The sequence below is a fragment of the Spermophilus citellus genome (genome assembly GCF_964194105.1).
Source record: "Spermophilus citellus genome assembly, chromosome: 10".
Taxonomy (NCBI): domain Eukaryota; kingdom Metazoa; phylum Chordata; class Mammalia; order Rodentia; family Sciuridae; genus Spermophilus; species Spermophilus citellus.
The window spans coordinates 96587953-96608430 of NC_138197.1; the positions used below are offsets into that span (position 1 = coordinate 96587953).

The 20478-nt window shown below is 35.0% G+C and overlaps 1 protein-coding gene across 4 annotated transcripts in view; it reads left to right on the plus strand.

Moving 5' to 3' along the window:
* The window catches only part of NAV3 (neuron navigator 3), a 353745-nt gene that overhangs the window by 175331 nt on the left and 157936 nt on the right, over window positions 1-20478 (plus strand). For all 4 annotated transcript variants that reach the window (XM_081309697.1, XM_081309698.1, XM_081309699.1 and 1 more), the window contains exons 8-9: window positions 916-1942; window positions 15965-16080. In XM_081309697.1, the coding sequence (XP_081165823.1) occupies window positions 916-1942; window positions 15965-16080 (1143 nt within the window). The remainder of the gene's footprint in view (window positions 1-915; window positions 1943-15964; window positions 16081-20478) is intronic.

The following is a 20478-nucleotide window of genomic DNA, read 5'->3' on the forward strand; positions in this document are numbered from 1 at the left end:
CTATACTCTGTGATAAATTCCATCTTTAATATTTTATTCTTAAGAATGACTAATCAAGCATTAATTAGCCTTATAACATTCATATAAAATTCACATTCTAATGTGATTTCTGAGAAGAACAAAGCAAACACTGAATCACTGTGCAGTATTCCTGTGACAAAGGGACTTGTTTTCTTTACAGCTCCCCAGAATGGCTTTACATTCTCTTATAATGTCAAGTTGCGATCACTCAAGAGGGATGTATGTATGCTTGTTAAGAGCACAGTCTTTGAAATGAGTTCAAATCCAAGCTATGTGAGCATGAACAAGTTATTTATTATCTCTCTGCCTCAGTTATTCTGTTAAATGAGGATAATAATATTAATACGTACCTTGTAGGATGGCTATAAAGATAGAAATAGAGAGGGATTGATTAGTAGATTATCTGACCTATAGAGGCATAGACATCAATGATTACTTTGTTCAAATAAAAATAGATTAGCAAAAAGCTAGGTTATGATTCATAAGCATATTTAATCTGATAAAAATAGCTGATCTCCCTGTAGCTTAGAACAGTTTCTGAATATTCATTACACAATAAACTTTTTTAAGGCAATGAGCTATAGTAGTAGTTGGAAAAAATAGAGATGCATAGGGAAGGGACACACTGTTTTATGCATCTGCAGATAAATTTATTTGATAATAATAATATCAGAATGGAAAAACATGATTACCAACCAAAAAAATCAATATTTCAAATGCTATGATTTTTATAGTACATGATTTCTAAGTATCCCATCATAGAAGTGATTAATGCCACATAACATTTCTCTTTTGAGTTCAGAGGTGAGATGCTTATATTTGAGGCAAATGATATGATACGAATGATCAAGACTAACCAGCCTTTTCTTTATTTTCTTTCTTAACCATCTCCAGATTCCTCCAAAGTCCCTCAATCATCTTCAGGTGTAAATGGTAACATGCAGCCTCCCAGCACTGCTGGCCAGCCCCCTGCCTCTGCCATCCCTTCTCCTAGTGCCAGCAAGCCCTGGCGCAGCAAGTCCATGAATGTCAAGCACAGTGCCACCTCTACCATGCTGACCGTGAAGCAGCCAAGCCCAGCCACCTCTCCCACACCATCCTCTGACAGACTGAAGCCACCCGTCTCGGAAGGGGTCAAAACTGCACCTTCGGGTCAGAAATCCATGCTTGAAAAGTTCAAGCTGGTTAATGCCCGGACTGCTCTACGTCCACCACAATCTTCGAGTTCAGGACCTAGTGATGGTGGGAAGGATGATGATGCCTTTTCTGAATCTGGTGAAATGGAAGGTTTTAACAGTGCCCTGAATAGTGGTGGCTCAACGAATAGCAGTCCCAAAGTGTCACCTAAATTGGCCCCTCCAAAAGCTGGAAGCAAAAATCTCAGCAATAAAAAGTCTTTGCTACAGCCAAAGGAAAAAGAGGAGAAGAACAGGGACAAAAATAAAGTTTGCACTGAAAAACCAGTCAAGGAAGAGAAGGATCAGGTGACAGAGACAACTCCTAAAAAGACTTCTAAAATTGCAAGCTTGATCCCAAAGGGCAGCAAGACGACAGCAGCCAAGAAGGAAAGCTTAATTCCATCTTCCAGTGGGATTCCAAAACCAGGCTCAAAGGTTCCAACAGCAAAGCAAACCATTTCACCTAGCAGCGCAGCAAGCAAAGAGTCTGAAAAATTCAGGACTACCAAGGGAAGCCCTTCCCAGTCCTTACCTAAGCCCATAACCACTGAGAAAGCAAGTGCATCCAACTGCCCTGCTCCTCTGGAAGGGAGGGAAGCTGGCCATGCTTCTCCTTCCAATTCCTGTACTGTGCCAGTGGTGCAAAGCAGTGGGCAGAGCACAGGAAATGGTGCTGTCCATCTCCCTCAGCAGCAGCAACACAGTCACCCAAACACTGCCACAGTGGCTCCATTCATTTACAGGTAAGATGGCCTCAGTAGGTCCATATTTGTATTTCTTCATAGTCCGAGTGCATGGCATCAAGAAGTCTGCTGCAGTGCTGTCTTAGATAGTCATTTTGGAATAAGGTTTGATTTTGAAGCTAGAGGCCTAGAGTTAAATATGGAATTTTAGTCTGGAAAAACTTCCAATGTGATCTAGTCTTATTATTTCTCCTCTCCCAACCTTCCACCTCCATCTCTCAGAAACTAAGGGCTTCAAAACTTGAATTCCTTGTTGTTAAAGGAAAATAGAACCCAGACTCCATGGGTTTCTTTTCCCTTCAATATTATACTACTGTATTACTACTATAACTTTTTTTTAGAATAATGTCAGTTTTATGGCAATTAAAAACATTTTTGTTGTCATACTTGGAAGAAAGTATACCATAATGGTTAAAGAGGCAGAGCTGGAAGCACCATAGATGTGTATTTAATGCCCAACTGTACCATTTGCCAGCTTCTTGACCTTGATCTACTTGACCTTATTTAATATCTCTTAGTCTCATTTTGTTCAGGTGTCAAGTACAAATAAGAGTTTACCTTATAAATGGGAGAATATTAAAAGAGACAGTGTTCACTCTATATCCTGGAATATTTTAAATGTTCCTTAAGTGTTGTCTGTAAGGCATCATTTTTCCAAAGTAGATTTTATATTAATTTCCAACACGAGGCATAAGTTTCTTGGTAAAATTAAGTAGCTGTGTAATTAGTATATGCATACTTTGTTATCACATTTATTTATCCTATTTTTTTATTTTATTCTGTATGTAGTAATATACCATAATGCTATATCTAAATATAGGCATCATGATACACAGTCATAGAAGTAGTGCACATTGCCTATTTTGTGTGATATGCTTCAGTCCATTAGAAATCTGTCAGTCACTGCTCTGTCCCCCAATGTTATTCACTGCCTGGCTGGTAAGGACCTGACAAAGGAAGAAATGATGTCTACTTTATTTTGTATCCTTTTGCCACATTGGCAATTTAAAAATAGGAAGGAAATTTTATCAATAGGAAACAGGACCTGCTATAATTAGTCTAGAGTCTAGACTATGTAGTTATAAAATTTATAAAAATTTATTCAATGTGTAATTTTTTAAAAAAATAAAACCAATTATTATAATGATTCATTTTCCTTCAGTGAAGAACCTGTTTTTCTCTAGAGCTTTATATACTCAGCAAAACAAAATTATAATTATTCCATTTAGTCTCTTGGGATACCTCCATCAATCTTGCTGTTCTCTCTTCAGCAAAAAAAGCCTTTGTGTTTGGATAAGAAGAGTCTGGAGACTTTTCAGATTCCAAGGGCCCTGTCTGACAAAGCAGAATTTAGATATCAAAAACATAATCCACATTTCAATAACATAAGACAAAATTATCAAGTCTTAAGTTTGTCACACACAGCACATTTGTGTCCCAGATATATTCTGTAAATACATCCATAATTTTTAAAAAAATCACAAATTATTTTCACAGGAAAGTACAAATCTGTATCTGCCAACTTATCAGACTTTTGTTTGTGTTTTGATTCTGATAAAATATCCAGTGGTTTTACAAATTAAATAGTGTCCATTTGAAAATTTAGCTTTTTTTTAATTTAACAAGTTTAATCCTTATTAACATCTCAGATAAGTTCTATGTTGCTATTGACTTTAGTAACATAAGAAATAGAGCTCTAATCCTTTTGTAATTTAATTTTTATTCATAGTTAAATTTGTATGTATTTACCATAATATCATTATGTTTTCAGTGTACACACACACACACACTATAGGAATGACTAAATATGGCTAATTAGCATATGAGTTTCTCACATAGGTTTCATTTTTGTGGTGAGAACACTTTTTAAAATCCATTCTCTTAGCATTTTTTGAGAAATATTCTCTTATTAACTTGAGTCACCATGTTATACAGTAGAGCCTTTAAATTTAGTCCTGCTCACTGAAATTTTGTATTCTTCTACCTGTGAATCTCCAAACCTGACCCCAAAGCACCCAACCCTTGGTAACTGACCATTTGCTCTCTACTTCTGTGAGGTTTATTTTAGGTTCCACATTTAAGTGAGATCCTGTGCTATTAGTCTTTCTAAGTCTGGCTTATTTCACTTAACATAATGTCTTCCAGCTTCCTACATGTTGTCACAAATGATAGGATTGCTTTCTCTTTTATTATTAAGTAATATTTCATTGTGTGCATATATGTATTATATGTGTATATACATTTATATCTCACTGAAAATATAACTTTTCAGTATTAAAAGGAAAATGTAGCATGACTTAGAAGTGTAAGTGTGGATCCACTGTGAGACCTTGACAAGTTCTTTATCCACTTTGAGTTTTAGATTACCTATTTTAAAATGAAGATTATAAAAGGGAAATGATGTATCCAAGCAGCCAAGAGTATAGACTGTGTCCTTCTTTACCATTGTACAGGAAGACCATCTTGTGGTGTTTGTGAAAATGGCCCTGCAGCATGCTGCCTGGGTTAGAATCTCAGTCACCAAGGATCAATTATGTGATCTTTTCCTTATTTAAAGATTTTGAAACTCACTTCTCCCATCTGTAAAATGGAGGTTTTTAACACTGTCTGTCACCTAGCTAACAGCCTTCCCCAAACTCCAGATTCTAATCTTGTAAATTGTGATTAATAACTTAGTCAATTGTTGTATAGCTTAAATAAAATAATCCTACATAAAGCTTTTTAGCAGAGAGCCATATTTGGAGTAAATGACAGAAATGTAAGTAACATATTATTATCAATCTATATGAGACAATGATTAAAATCCCTGACCAGAATAATTTTATGAATGATAAATTAAGTCCTCTTAAGGCAGAGTGATTAATATTCATTATTTTTAATGGTCAGTGAAAGATTTGTATTATAAAGTCATATAAATAAATGATGTGACCCCTGAAGTCCTTGCTCACTCTCACTGTTCCTACTCTAGGTAAGAATCCCTCCTGCAAAAATAGCTTGCTAATGGTTTTATAATGGAATTTTCATTTGCTGGTTGCTTACCTAGTGAAACTGTATGTTACAAGATCAGTGCTTATTTAAACTTGACCATAACCCATGAGAAAGGAATGTTAACTCCATTTTCCATGGAGAAACAGATTTGAAGTCTGAATAGTAAAACCGTCTTCAAGTCATAGTACTTGTGGGAGTTTACTTTCAAACTGAAATCTAACTCCCAAAATATTCCTTTTAATCAGTCTATGACATGCCCTCTTTTGTGTATCAGTATTTTCTATATGTAGAGAAATAAGAGGTTTTGTTACCAGGAAATGTTTAACTAGGAAAATGTCAACAGTACATTTGCAAAATTCTAAATCAAAGCTTATTTATAATGGCAAATTCTTAATTGTTATTAAGTAATGTGAGTTTAAAATACATACATGTGAATTTGTGTGTCTAAATATATATACATGCTTATGTTTAAAAGCTAACTAAATCACCTCTATATGCTGGTAAGCTTGATAGCTGATGGTGATTTTTTCTTTCTTTGCTTACCCCACTTCTTGGTCATGCTAGGTTAATCCTTATTCCTTCTTGGACATGCTTCATAATACGTTTTCTTGCAAACTGAGTATTTAAAGTCCTCTAAATATAATGTTGGGTTCTGGCAGTTAATAGATTCATAAGACTAACTTCTCGTCCAATGCACAGTATTTTACATAATGTTTTTGGAACTCAATTATCCTTACAAAATGATAAAAGTCATTTTGAATTTGTTATCCTTATCCACTAAACGAGCAGAAGCAACTAAGATCAAAGGTGGAGAATTGAGGGAAGGATTTTAAGTTTAATATAAGAAGTTCTCAATAATTAGAGTCGTTTGAAATTGGAATAGGCTGCCTTTTTCAAGTGTTAAGGTGTTCATTGGAAGTATTTAAGAACTTGTCATAGTTTAGACAACTGGAAATCACCAAATACTTTTCCGCTTACGTGGCTTTCTCTCATTCAGCAGCTAATGGGTAATAGAGATGTAAAGATTAATAAAAATTGCTCTGCCCTCTGGGAGCTCAGTCTATTGGGGATAACAGTGATAACATAATCAAAGATATGAACCCATTGCTTATCTGGAAATATAGACAACATATAGAATTATTGTAGAAGGAAGAGGAGGGTTTAAAAAAATTCTTATGTGGGAGTACAGCCCATCAATGCCTCACAAAGAAGTTAAAATAAGAGGTGAGACATACACATGAAAGGGAAAATGATAGACTATCATCCAGATTTGCTGTTCTGCAATTTTATGATCCAGGCATGATGGGAAAAAAAATATTTATTCTTTTGTCAAGTGCTACAAACTGCTGGAGACTAGGGTTTAGAACTTATGACCTTCTAAATAGGAGACTAAAGAAGAAATTTTGGAAAGAAATCCATATTTTATTTCTATCTTCAATGAATCCCTCCCCACACATGCAGCTTTCAGCTAGTCCTATAAACATCCTCTCAACACATCTCCTCATCCTTTCCATTTCTATTCACCTCTCCTGGTTTAAGCCATGTATCCACCAATTCCCACCTAGTTTCCTGTGAGTCTCTGGTTCTTACTCCAGAGCTAATAAAATAACACCCTTCACACAGTAGGCACTCTGACCTTCTAAAAATGAAAATCATATATAGACAAGCCCTGCCTTGTGATGGTTTGACTTGTAGGTTTTTTTTTTTTTTTTTTTTTACATTATGATGGTGTGAAAGTGAAACATACTCAGTAAAAATTGCTCTTCAAGGGGCTGAGGTGGTGGCTCAGTGGTAGAGCTCTTGCCTAGTACATGTGAAACACTGGGTTCAATTCTCAGCACCACATAAAAATAAACAAATAAAATAAATGCATGTTTTCCATTCATAACTCCAAAAATATTTTTAAAACTCCTTTTTAAAGTTTGAATTTTGTTCTTTTCCTGGGCTAGTTCTATGCAGGGATACTCTCCGTGTGGGGCAGTGGCAGTGAGCAATAACTCCTGGGCAGCCATGGGATCATGAGGGTAAACAGCCAATACCCTGCAGTGTACTGTGTGGCTGTACTGTAGCGTTCAGTACGTTACTATCTTAGGATATTTTCAACTTACAATGGGCATCTAACAAGGTTCATTCCAATTCATGAAATCATCTGTTAGATTTTCCTGATTCTTAAAAAATAAAATTCAAAACCCTATCACGACCTATGAGGCCCTTTGTAATCTGATCTTCTGTCAAACCTTCAAGCCACATTCATCCCCACTTCCCCTTTGTGCATTATATCTCAGCCATCATTCTGTTCTGCAAACCTCCTTGCCCTGCTTCAGAGCCTTGTCATTGAAGTTCTCTCCACCTGTGACAACCGTCCTCCAGGTCACAGCAAGCTTTGTATGCTGTCTCTTCGTAGCAGCCACTTTCATCCATCTAGTCCAAGGAAGTATCTCCCATGTCCTTGCCAGCATTATATCTCACCATCTTCTGAGCTTATTACTATCCATTCCCTTGTTTCTATATTAACTGGTTTGATTTTAGCTACTTTCCACTCTACCATAAGCTCACTGAGAGCAGCAGTTTTGTCTTTCTTATTTATAAATACATAAGGGTGTAGGATAGAGGCTACCCACAGTGGGTACCAAATAAAAAATGTTTGAATGAAACATCATCATCTTGGATATGAGAATAGAAGAAACACAAGAAGGTTAGGGTTAGGGTTAGGGGTAGATGTACAATAGAATAGGAAAAATTCTAAAGTCTGCTACTCCCTATTAATGGAGAGGCTCAGTTGAAATACAAATAAATTTAAAATATTTAAAGAATTAAATCTACCTTCTTGTCAGCACATTCATTCACCTAAAAAAGTTTTTTCTTCTTTCAATAACCACCTCCATGAGATGTCAAAGATAGAGGGAAACCTCATACATCCCAGGTGTCATTGTCCTTCCATTGTCCACAATGGCATAAATAAGAGGATGGCTCAAAGAACAGGAGGTGTGAAGCTCTTCAGGAGAGAACCATATTTGGTTGACCAAGACGTCAACAAGGTATAAAATTGCTTCTAGCTGTTGGAATCCTGGAAAGTGGCACTTGATCTGAGCCCAGAAAGAAAGTAGAATTTGGACATGTAGAGATAAAAGGGACAAGAAGGGAAAAACATAAAAGGCCAATGCAAGATACATACAGGGGTCATCAATTAGGTCTGTTTTCCAGGAAAGTGAAGAGTGATTTGGAACCTGACTGGTAAAAATCCTTTTTTTTTTTTGGCAGTACTGGGGATAGAACCCAGGACTGCTCTAACTCTGAGCTACATCCCAGCCCTCTATATTTTTTTTTTATTTTGAGACAGGGCCTTGCTACATTGTCCAGGTTGACCTTGAATTGCTATCCTCCTGCCTCTGCCTCCTGTGCATCAGGGATTACTGTTGTGTGCCACCATGGCCCAGGGAGACTGTGGTTGAAATTCTTGAATCTGTCAGGATCTTGGACTTCCTATATGTGTTTGTATGCATCCCCACATGCATGCATATGAGCAAGTGTGTGTGAAACATGATCAGGAAAATTACTGTCTTAGTATGGAAAAGAAACTGCAGAAGAGATCAAAGTAGGATGAACCAAATTAAAGCTGCAGTTTACTCTCAAAGGAAGTTCTGTTAACGTGAATTAAAGATCCCAATATCAGAAGAAAGACAAAGATTAGCAAGACTATTTTTTAAAATTTTTCCTCAATTTATTTGCTGATTGATTGATTGACATTATTGTTCTTCCTTTATGTTTTCTTCTTCAAACTTGTTTTCCTTGTCTGTGGTTCAAAAATTATTAATCTCTTTCAAATTTTAATCTCTTTCAAATTTTCAAAACATGCCTCTCCTCTCCCATATTTCATTTCTCTTCCATTGTTCTTGTATTCATTACAGTTGAATATAGAAATAGCTATATTCCCCATATTTTCAAGGACCTATGAAGTAATAATTGCTTAATTCAGGGGGAAAAAAAGCAAGGCCTGTGTGTTTTTCCTACACTTGTCTTTTTAGTAACTGTTAGTAAAATTTTAAAATAATTTTTAACTAGATTTATAACTTGCGATTTTGAGATGTATATCCTTTTTTTTCATTTTCTTGACCATTTATAAATGCCAATAAGAAATGTGTCAGACATAAAACAAATATCTAGAGGCAAAGAGAATCTCATCAGGGACATGAGCAGTTCTCAGAAGAAAAAGATGCCTATCCCTTAAATAAGGCAAGACACTATTTTTGTGGCAAAAATCACTATGCTTTGTAAATCCTTTAATTAAATATAAACTGAAACCCTCTGTACATACTTTATTTAGGTCAAGGAAATCTAAATTAGAGAGTTGTCTTCTTTTGATATGATGGTATGTCTTATGCAGCAGCACCATGGATTCTCACAAGAGATTTTGGTTGTAACAAGTTTTTGTGAGTGTCTACATTTTGCCTAGGATGTATCTTGGGAAACTGACATTTAACTATGCTATATTCTAAAAGGCAAAGAATGCAAAACATTAGTTTTGAAAATGCTTACTCACAATGTTTGAAGTTTGGCTTATTTGTTGAAAAGTAGATTGAGTAGGAAGAGCTGTGAGTTTACAAAGATTGAAATGTGGAGTGTATAACCATCATTCAGATAAAGCTTTGTAAGCCCTGCAGCTACTATTACAGATTATACTGCAATTGTGGTTTTATGTGAACTGGGCATAATTGGTCATCAGCACAAACTAAAGCTTATTGAATTCTTGCCTTGCAAGCTTGTCTTTTGCTAGCTTTGATATATTTCTGTGCATCTAGGAACATCTTAAACCCCTCACAGAGCAATATTTTTAAGATGAAATACAGGGACACTGCTAGAAAGGGTGTTGTTTTGTAGAATACTGCTATGAGTTGGCATTTTCTCAACAGAGGGGTTTTCTTGTGTACTTGGTCACTGAGATTCACAGCCAGATCTTTGGAAACAATTTTTATTTGCAGAAAATTTGCAGTAATATTGCAAACAATTCCTATGTACACTGCAGATCAGAGCACCCAAAAACCTTTATCATGTTTTACCAATTGTCCCCAAAATATCACCTTTAGTAATTTAGAATAGGGTTTTGACCAGTTGTCATGCTTTTTCAGTTGTTCCTGACTTTTATGACAGTGATATTTTTAGAGGCCAGACATTTTGTATGTTTTGTTTCTTCTTTTTTTTTTTTAAAAAACTGGGGATTGAATTCAGGGGCACTCCAACACTGAGCCACATCCTCAGCCCTACTTTGTATTTTATTTAGAAACAGTGTCTCACTGAGTTGCTTAGTGCCCTGCTTTCTGTCTTTTTAGTGCTGAAGCTGGCTTTGAACTCTGGAGCCTCCTGTCTCAGCCTCCCGAGCCATGAGATTTCATGTGTGTGCCACTGTGCTCGGCTTTGTACATTTCTTAATTTGTTTTTTTTTTTTCCCTAATTTTCCTCATGCTTGTCCTTCATATATACATAGATCTGTCAGGAATGTCACAGAAATGATGCTGTGGTATTCCCATTATATCCTCTCATGGTCTCATATTATCTCCAACATTTTTCATTTTTGTGGTGTTTAATTTGATGGCTTAATTAAGATAACATTCCCTGCCACTTTCTGATTTTAAACTACTTTATCCTCCTTGTTTTTAATAAACATTTTTGTAGGAAGTTATTTTGAGACCATGTGTAAAAATTCTATTTCTTAATCTACATTCATCCGTGTTTTAGCATGCACTGAGATTTCTAGCCTGAATTAATAATTTATTCTGATGAATGACAAGTTATTTTGTAATTCCAATATTCCCTCCATTATTCTTCCTCCTTAACAATCTATTTAAACAGATTTCTGTCTTGTCCAGTATCTGTCTATCAGTCGATCTACTTACCCACCTACCTATCTACCTGAATTGTGAGGACTAATGGATTCCTACTATATTCCCTGGGTTATAATCCATTGCTGTCATAGCCTATTTTGATGCTTAAATATTCCCACGTTGATATGATGATGGTGGCACACACCTGTAATCCCAACAGCACGCAGGAGAATTGCAAGTTCAAAGCCAACCTCATTAACTTAGTGGGACCCTAAGCAATTTAGTGATATTCTATGTCAACATAAAAAATTAAAAGGGCTGGAGATGTGGCTCATTCATTAAGTGTCCCTATGTTCAATCTCCAGTACCCCTCAAAAAGTCTTGATACTGGAAGCCCTTCAAACTGGCTTGACAAACTCTCTCTACCACTCTTTGAGAATTCCTTTATTTATTTTTAATTTTTTTTTAATGGCTCAGAGTGTTCTAAACTCATCTTGTACTTTCCACGACTTGACTTCAGCTTTTAAGGAGCCCTGATTTCTTTCTGTGGAGAGTAGTATTTAAAACTAAAATCTCACGGCTGCGGTTATGGCTCAGTGGTAAACCTCTTGCCTAGCATGTGTGAGGCACTGGGTTTGATCCTCAGCACCGCATATAAATAAAAAAATAAAGATCTATCAACATCTTAAAAAATATTAAAACAATAAATAAATGAAAAATAAAATCAAAATTTCACTGCACCTTTCTAAGCAGTAAAAACTAAGCAGTATATTTAAATATATATGCAAACACATTTACATAGTTATTTACATATTTTTAATATAAATCTATATGTAAACACCCATATTTATGAAATTTGAAATTTGATAGTATCTAGGATTTATTATCAAGTTTGTTTAAATGTCCAGTAAGTAAATAATAAAATTTAGGGTAGACCAGTGGACTTTGTTACATTCAGTTGTCTGTTATTGACTTAGTGACTGAGCTGTCTGTGTGCCAAGGGGACCTCAAATACAGGAAAATACTCAGTGCCCAGAAGTATTTGGATGGTGTAAAACTATAGGTTACTGCTTAATAGATCTTAATTTATAGTCAGCTTGTTTCAAGTCTGGGTTAAGCATCTTCCAGAGGTGCACAAAATCAGGTCATAGCTTTTAGGTTAATCATTGGTGAAATGTTGATTGTTAATTACTACAACTCTTAGTAATCTCCTCTAGTACTAAGGGCCTAGCTTATTAGACCTCTAAGTAAATTAAACATTACTTATGCAATGGTGTATCTTATAGTTTTATTAGGTACCTATACAGCACGACAAACATGTCAAGATAGTCTACATAGGACAATATCTGCTAACTATCATAGTACTTATTTTTGCTTTTTTCATTTAATATAAGGAAAATATCAATGTGAGAATACTGAATGATGCTAATGTAATAGTTGCTCTGACATCAAAATATAGCTTCAGATTCTGAAGTCTTTATACATTGTTTCATAAATAAACCCAAATAAATATTTTATTGTTATGAGGCAGTTATAAAAATAAGGGATACTTGAGGATTCTTCAGAGGTTTAAGTAAACTTTTTTGGTCATTTGAATAAAAGTTAAATGTTTCACACTTAGTACTGTCTGCAAATATATAGACTGAATTTAAAATATAATTCTACTTAATCAAACTATGAATTGGAAATACTTCAGGAATGGAGGGCTGTAATGTGCATAGGCCAGATATCTGGTCCCACTTGCATGTGAATATAAACCAATTATGACTTCTAAGTTTAACTTCTCTTTATTCCTTTCAAAGACTAATCTGTTTCCATTGGTAATGTAGATAACTCACGTGGGGACTACCATGGGAAATGAACCAAATGAACCAAAGAACTTGACAATAAGATTATCTTGTGACTAGAAAGCAGTAAGGAGTGAATCAACCAGAGACAAAAAGTACTGCCACATTAGAAAAATGAAAGGCTTTCACATCAATGCTGAGCAGTCAGAAGTATGAACACATTATAAAAGAGTGTCTAAATGGGTTTGGGGTCTTAGCCAATGAAACTGAATAAATAAATATCAAACATTAAGGATGATAACCAAAATTCAGCTCTGAAGAATGCCATTTAAGACCTGTTTTGAGTAAAGCAAAATTTCTACTACCAAAACACATTCTGAATATTCTTTCTCCCTTTACAGATTATTCTAGAAGATACTGGGAATCTTTATAACTCACATGACCACCAGCATTCTAACTCCTAGGACCAGCAGCTGTCATAGGACCAATTAGAACTGAGCTATAGACAGCCATCTCAGGGAGCTATTTAATATAACTCAGCCGCTGAAAGATGAATCCATGAATATGCAGTCTGCTGGACAATAGGCCAGTGCTGGCTCGCAGCCAGCTCACCAAGGCATGGTGCCTTTGTGACACTTCTTGGCAGGCAGCCTGTCAGCTTTCCTTGGGGACCCTAGTCTCACTACTTACTCTCTATTTAAATTTCTTCAACAAGTAATAAAAACCCTTAGAAACATCAGAGGACTTTTTCTCTTTATTCAGAGCCAGATATGGTCCTTGTTTTGGTATTGACTAGAACCCCACATGCCTCAAGACAGTTACTTTTTAGACCTTTAATAATAATAACATTTGACTTCACAATTATTTTTCAAGACTTTGCACTTCTCTATTTCTATAGGTGAACAAACTAAAGCTCAGAGCATCTAAGTAACTTGCCAAGATCATATGAATTAATAACTCTTTAGTGATAGCATCAAGCTTGTTTTTTCCCACATTTTTTTATTAGTGCATTATAGTCATACATAATAGTGGGGTCTGTGCTGCATCCTTGTACCTGTATTTAATATAACAGTATAACTTGATCAATATTACTTCCCAGCACTCCTCCTTTTCCTCCCCTCCTTCCACTTCTTGGTCCCTTTCCTCTGTACTACGCATGTCCCCTTTTATTTTCATGAGACACACTCCCCAAACTTTCTTTACTTTTTTCCTCTCCACCTTCCACATATATGAATAAAAAAATATGACTCTTGACCTCCTGAATTTGGCTTACTTCACTTAATACAATGTTCTCAAGCTCCATTCATTTTCCTGCAGATGACATAATTTCAGTTTTCTTTATGGTGAAATAAAACTCATTGTGTATATATATCCCATTTTCTTTATCCGTTTATTGTTCATTGGACACTTACCCTGGTCCATAGTTTGGCTGTTGCGAATTGTGCTGCTATAAATATGGGTATGCCTATATCACTATAGTAGGTTAACTTTAATCCTTTAGGATAAATATGAGGGGTAGTATAGCTGGGTCATGTGGTGATTTCATGCCTAGTCTTTAGAGGAACCCCCATACTTACTTCCATAGTTGTTGTGCAAATTTACAACCCCACCAAGAGTGGATAGGGCCAAGTTTTAAACCTACAATGCACACACCATTGTGCAACTTTTCCTTCTCTATTCTTCATCCTCCAATGATACTGTTTTACTGTCACTACTGATATGGTTTATTCACTCATTTATCAATATTTGTTGAGAGCTACTTCTATCGTAGACATGGGACTAGACTTTCAAGTGCAATGGAAAGCTTAAACATAGCGAAGAAAATCTTAATTTGAGAGATAAACAGTAGCCAATTATATTAATTTCATATTTTAAGTGTATAAAATACTGGAAAAGTGTAAGTTCAGAGAGCACTAAGGGAAAGTAAATAAGGAAAAATGTAGTCTCCAGAGATAATGGGAAACAAAGTGAAAGATGCTGGCATAGAAGTCAAGGTAGGATAGTTTCTTGAAGAGCCAAGTAGTCTGCTTCTTGAAATACTACCAAGATATCAAGAAAGGAAAAGACTAAAAATATTTGTTGAATTTAACAACACTGAGATCTTTGCTGGCCTTAATGGTATGTCCTGTTGCTTGAATATTGTAACTTCTGACTTAAATTTGTTATGCTTATTATATTCAGTTTTAAATCCAAATAAATATGAACAGTCTGCCAGAAATTATTGGAGGTCAAGGCACAGCTGTGTATGGAATTCTTGGTCTGTCATTCTTTTATGTATCATCTCAGATACATCTATCCATCCATATAGCATTTCGTTTTCTATGATGTCTTAAAATCTTCATGAAAATTTCAGGTTCTTCATCTGTCAGTTAAATATGAACTATTTCTGATATCAATGATTACAATTTGTGGGGGGTTTTTCCCCTCAAAACCAAGATTTAGAATAAAAGCAATATATTTATTAAAATTTATTAAGAAGAAACTTTTTCACATAAAAGTATTTCTATAAATCTTTAAAGTTATAAATATTCAGTCATGGTCCAGACTTTGTGTTAGAAGTAATACTGTGAGTAAGCAGATGTCTATAAAGCACACCATGCAGCATGCAGTGCTTGCTGTGTTGCCTTGCCTCCTTCTGTGTCTTAGAAGTTCACGCTCTGAATTTTTTAAAGATGTGGTGGTTGAGATCAAATATATGTAGATTTTTGAAGCTATATCAAGAAGAGTTTCTCAGAACGTTTGCCTGCATTTAACAGGAAAAGGTTGCAAGAAGTAAGTTTAGAATATCAGAAGTTCTGCTGTCCCTCTGTTGAGTGTTTTCCATTTGATCAGACCTACCTTTACAAGTTAGCCACATACATAAACACACAGTATGCAGGTGCGTGTAGATAGAAAACACCTAATAGAAGATCTAAGAATGAGAATTTTTTTCTCATTTACTTTAAGTCTTCTGAAATCTTTGGAAATTGAATCCTTATAATATTTGTAGCCACAATGAATTCTTCATTTTTATTCATCCTGTGTATTTGGGGATGTATGTTGTAGGATTTTCTTGGGGAAAAAAAAGTTTAGGTGTTGTTTCAATGCTTTTATTATTCTCATAAAACATAATGTGGCCTGATTTTCTATAAAATAGAGAAAAAATCATCTCTTTCCAAGTATTTTACCCGATAAAAGTAATTAACTCTTACAACCTTTCAAATTTAGAAAAGCTGACATAACACCTCATTCCTGGTTTAGTTGTATGTGAAAAGTTGAAAAATTCTCATACAGATAGACAGCCCTGGAATATCTCACCATAAGCAAGTCTGTCTTACCTTGATGGAAACTTATAATAAATTGATTTCTTCTTGTGTGCTGGAGAACTTCCACTTTGATGAGTCACTGTGACTACAGTTGCTGTTTGTTTCTGTCTTGGTTAATTTCAGAGCACATTCAGAAAATGAAGGTACCTCTTCACCATCTGCTGATTCCTGTACCAGTCCTACAAAGATGGACTCCTTGTATAGTAAGACTGCTAAGCAGTGCCTAGAGGAGATATCTGGTAAGTGACATGTTTTATGGGTAGTTCTAACCTTGGAATTTGGTAATATCCCTGTAAGTCTTTGTATTAAGTCATATTTATGCTATACTTTTGCAAAAATAAACTCTATGAATCTCATGCTTCAGAGATTCTTAGATGGTTGGCTCTTCTGTCTAGGATGATCTTTTTGTTGCTCTGGAAAAAAGTGGTTCTGCTTTCAGAAGCTGATGCTCTAAGTTATTTTTCCCTCAGTCAAGTTGAATATAATCAGAGAAACCTGGTGAACCTTCTGTTGTTAATAAGACAGCTTGGATATATTTGGAAATTGAAAATATTCTAAAGATCTATTGTCAATGTAAATTTTTTGACTAATCCAACCCTGCTCTGTCTTCCATATTATTTAATTTGGAACATTTGTACTTGGAGATTCTAAATATACATCTTGAGAAAAATTCTAATGAGGGAAATATTTTATTATATGTAGATAACGTATGAAAAAAAAAATTCACACCTGGGTGCTTCCCTCTAGTCCCAGTGACTTGAGAGGCTGAGGCAGGATGATCACAAGTTCAAGGTCAGCCTGGACACCTTAGCAAGACCTGTCTTAAAATAAAAAGTGAAAGAGAGTAGAGATGTAGCTTAGTAGTAAAGTACCCCAGAGTTTAATCCACAGTATCAAAAAACAAAACAAAAACATATGCCTCAGATTATTCAAATTTCTTGAGTATATATAAAATAGAATTATCAGCTTTAACCCAACATTTTTCCCAGGATTCAAGTGAGCCTAGGAGTATATGGAAAACCTTTGGAGTAATTTTGTTATATGTAATCTATATTCGTGAGTAACTAGGTTACTTCTTATCAAAATATGCTTTTCCTAGGGTATGAGAGGATTTATGAAGATTTTATCTGTTCCTAAATGAAAGAATGCATGGAAATAGACATATATCTGCTCTTCCAATAAGTCTCTATCTCAGCCTTCATGTATTCACTGCTAAATCCAAAGAAAAAAAACTAAATGAACTATTTCAATTGAAAAATTACTGTAAAACTACATGCACTCAATATATTGCTGTGAAGCCCATGAAAGAAGCTACATCACAATTTGAATGATTCAGAAAGTTCTGCACTTTGGTAATCATGAAACACAATTTGACAAACATTTGATGTTACTGCAATATGGGCTTGTAAATATTGACAATGGCAGAACATCCCCAGGGTATCTTTTAGAATTATCATTAGGCATCAGAGGTTTCAAATTGAGAACAGAACAAAGGGCCTGTATAGGGAAGGATAGAAATTATAATTCGAAGATATATATATGATGATGTTATTTATGGGTTTTTCAAATGCTCAAGGGAAGTGTTGGCTTTCTCTTAGCTCCAGGTAATACTGTAGTCAGAACAATGCTGTGTATCTGTACTGTAGCCAAATATCTTATAAACCTAAGATAACAGGAAGATACTATAATTCCAATATTAATTTATACATTAATATCTTCAATATGCCTATGAAGTACTAGAGCGCAAATCTGTGGGCAAAAATAAACTTAATAGAAATTTAATTATAATTGTGAATTTCACAAAAGAACACTATTTTCTGAAATTAATATATCACTGAGTAGCACAGCTGGAATAATCCATATTAAATTTTTTTTCTACAGTTTATCATTCTGTCTAGCATTTAATCACTTTTTCATATTTCCAGTTAATATTGCCAGTTAATGTTCTGAGGTTTTTAATAGACTACTTGAGGGTGAAATATAAATTAGACTTCAATATAATATAACAATTTAATGGATTTAATTGAAGAAATACTAGTTTGCAGTAAGAATGAATTTTTTATATAGAATCAAATATTTGAAGAAGGGACAAAAATAGAAAATAAATGTTACAATGAGTCTTATCTGATTGTGTCATTCTAACTGTTATCTGTTTTAAGTGTAGCCTGTAGGGGAGTGATAACAACATCTGTCAATGCAAACATTATATATTGTGAAAGAAAGATGGTATTTGTTCATGGTTAGTAGGTTATAAATTGAGTATAGGTGAATATTCATTATCCAAAATGCTTGGGACAAGAGCTGTTTCAGATTTCAGATAGACTCAGATTTTGGAATATGTGTACATATATAATAAGAAATATTGGGGTGGGATCCATGTCTTAGCATGAAATTTACTAAATTCATATACGCATACACACACAGCCTGAAGGTAATTTAATACATTAATATTATAAGTATACCTGTGTTTTTAAGTTATTTTCAATTGACAGATAATAATTGTATATATATGTGGGTCATAAGGATATGCATTGTGTAATGATCAGCTCAAGATGTTTAGATTACCCATCATCTCAAACATTTATAGTTTCTTTGTGATAAAAGCATTCAAAATCCACTCTTCTAACTATTTTGATTTATATAATACAATATTGCTAAATACAATCACCTTCCTGTGTAACAGCATGATAGAACTTATTCATCCTATCTGTGTTTTTGTACCCATTTTGACTGTGACCCATCACATGAGATCAGGCATGGAACTTTACACTTGAAATGTGTTGTCAGTGCTCAAAATTTTTCAGGTTTTGGAGCATTTCATGTTTTGGGTTTTCATATTAGGGGTGCTAATTGAAGAAATGTAGATGAGGATATACCCAGTAGACAATGAGAGGAGATTATCATAGAGATGGGATGGCATATCTTTCTCATTTTTAAATTTTAGTTGGTAGATACTATTACTCTCTCAGTTATATTCCCCTTTTAATTTTTAGTGACTTTAATATTTGCATAGATGGACCTTTTAACACCTTAGCCTCTCTTCTAGTAATCTTGACTTGAAATCCCTCCTGACATATTTATCCCCATGATCAGATCCTACATCTAGGCATCAGAAAATAAACTTATCTACAATCTCATTTTCGTGTATCTCACTGTTGTTGATTATAGCCTCCTGTTTTTTCAATGCTCTTTATTTTGTTCCCTCACCCTACCCATGATTTCTCAAGGATTTCCAGTTCACAGGTCCTCTCACATTTTACTTTCCCTCACCAAACTGCATATTCTTTCTTCCCTCCCTAATCAGTTAAATTCTTATGATAACTGAAATATATATTCCTATGATATATATTCCCTCAACTCCCTTGTTCCTTTCTCACTTCATCATCCTCATTTACTGAAATCACAGACCAGTTTATATTCAACTCTCCACTTTTTACCAACCAGCAGTGAATGAACCAGGAGAAAAATACATACAGGTTTATGTCACTCACTCAATATTTTTAATCTCAAAGCTTCAGTGAATATTTAATGTTTTTTAGCAATCATTTGATGTATCTCTGGGTTTTCTCTCAAATTTCTAAGTGACTATTTTTAAACTTTCCTTCTCAAACCTATAATTTCACCTGTCCTATCCATTCTTTAAACTGAAAATTTTGATGTATTTTTCACTGAAAAAATAAAAGCACAGAGAAAGGAAGTTCACCAACCCCTGCCAACACATCTACCCATTTATAGCAATTAAACCCACTTAGTATCTAATATACTCGGCCTTTACTTGGATTATGCTCTCTTCCACTCTTTAATCTCTCTCTCCATAAAATTATTCTCCTTAGCTAAAGAGATATTAATAATCCCCAATCTTAATGTTTTTAAAAACAACTTCTCTTGACCCCAATTCATGCTTTAAATAATGTTCTAATATGTGTCTTCTTTATATCACACTCTAACAAAAGGAGGCCTTCAAACAGTCTTTAATTCCTCTCTTATTGTCTCATAACCCTATTCCAGTTAGACTTGTAGCCCCATATCTCCACTGAAACTACTCTTAATTGAAGTTTACAATAGTGTCAACATGGCCAAATCCAAGGAACACATCATTCTTCATCTTATTTCACCTCTATTATGGTTTGGATATAGAAATATGCCCCACCCCCAAGCTCATGTTTTGGAAAACAGTCCCCAGTACTGCAACATTGAGATATTTAACTTCTAGGCAATGAAGAGAATTTGGTGATTTAATACCAAACTGTGGCATCATCAGTGGATTAATCCATTTGTTGGATTAATAATTTGAATGGTTTGCTGAGTGGTAACTGTAGGCAGGTGGGGTGTGTGGCTGAAGGAAGTAGGTCACAGGGGGTGTGATTTATTTTGTCTTAGACTTCTCACTTGTTCCCTGGTTCCTGGCTATCAGGCTCCTCTCCCATGATGGTATGCCTTACCTTGGGAACAGAGCCATGGAGTCAGCTGACCCTGAACTGAACCCCTGAAACTGTGAGCCCAAAATAAACTTTTCCACCTCTACGTTGTTCTTGTCAGGTCTTTTGGTCACAGTCACAAAAAAGCTGACAAGTACAACCTCTCACCACCCATTTGTCCTCCTCCGTAAACGTTTCTTTCTTCATTTCTAAGATACC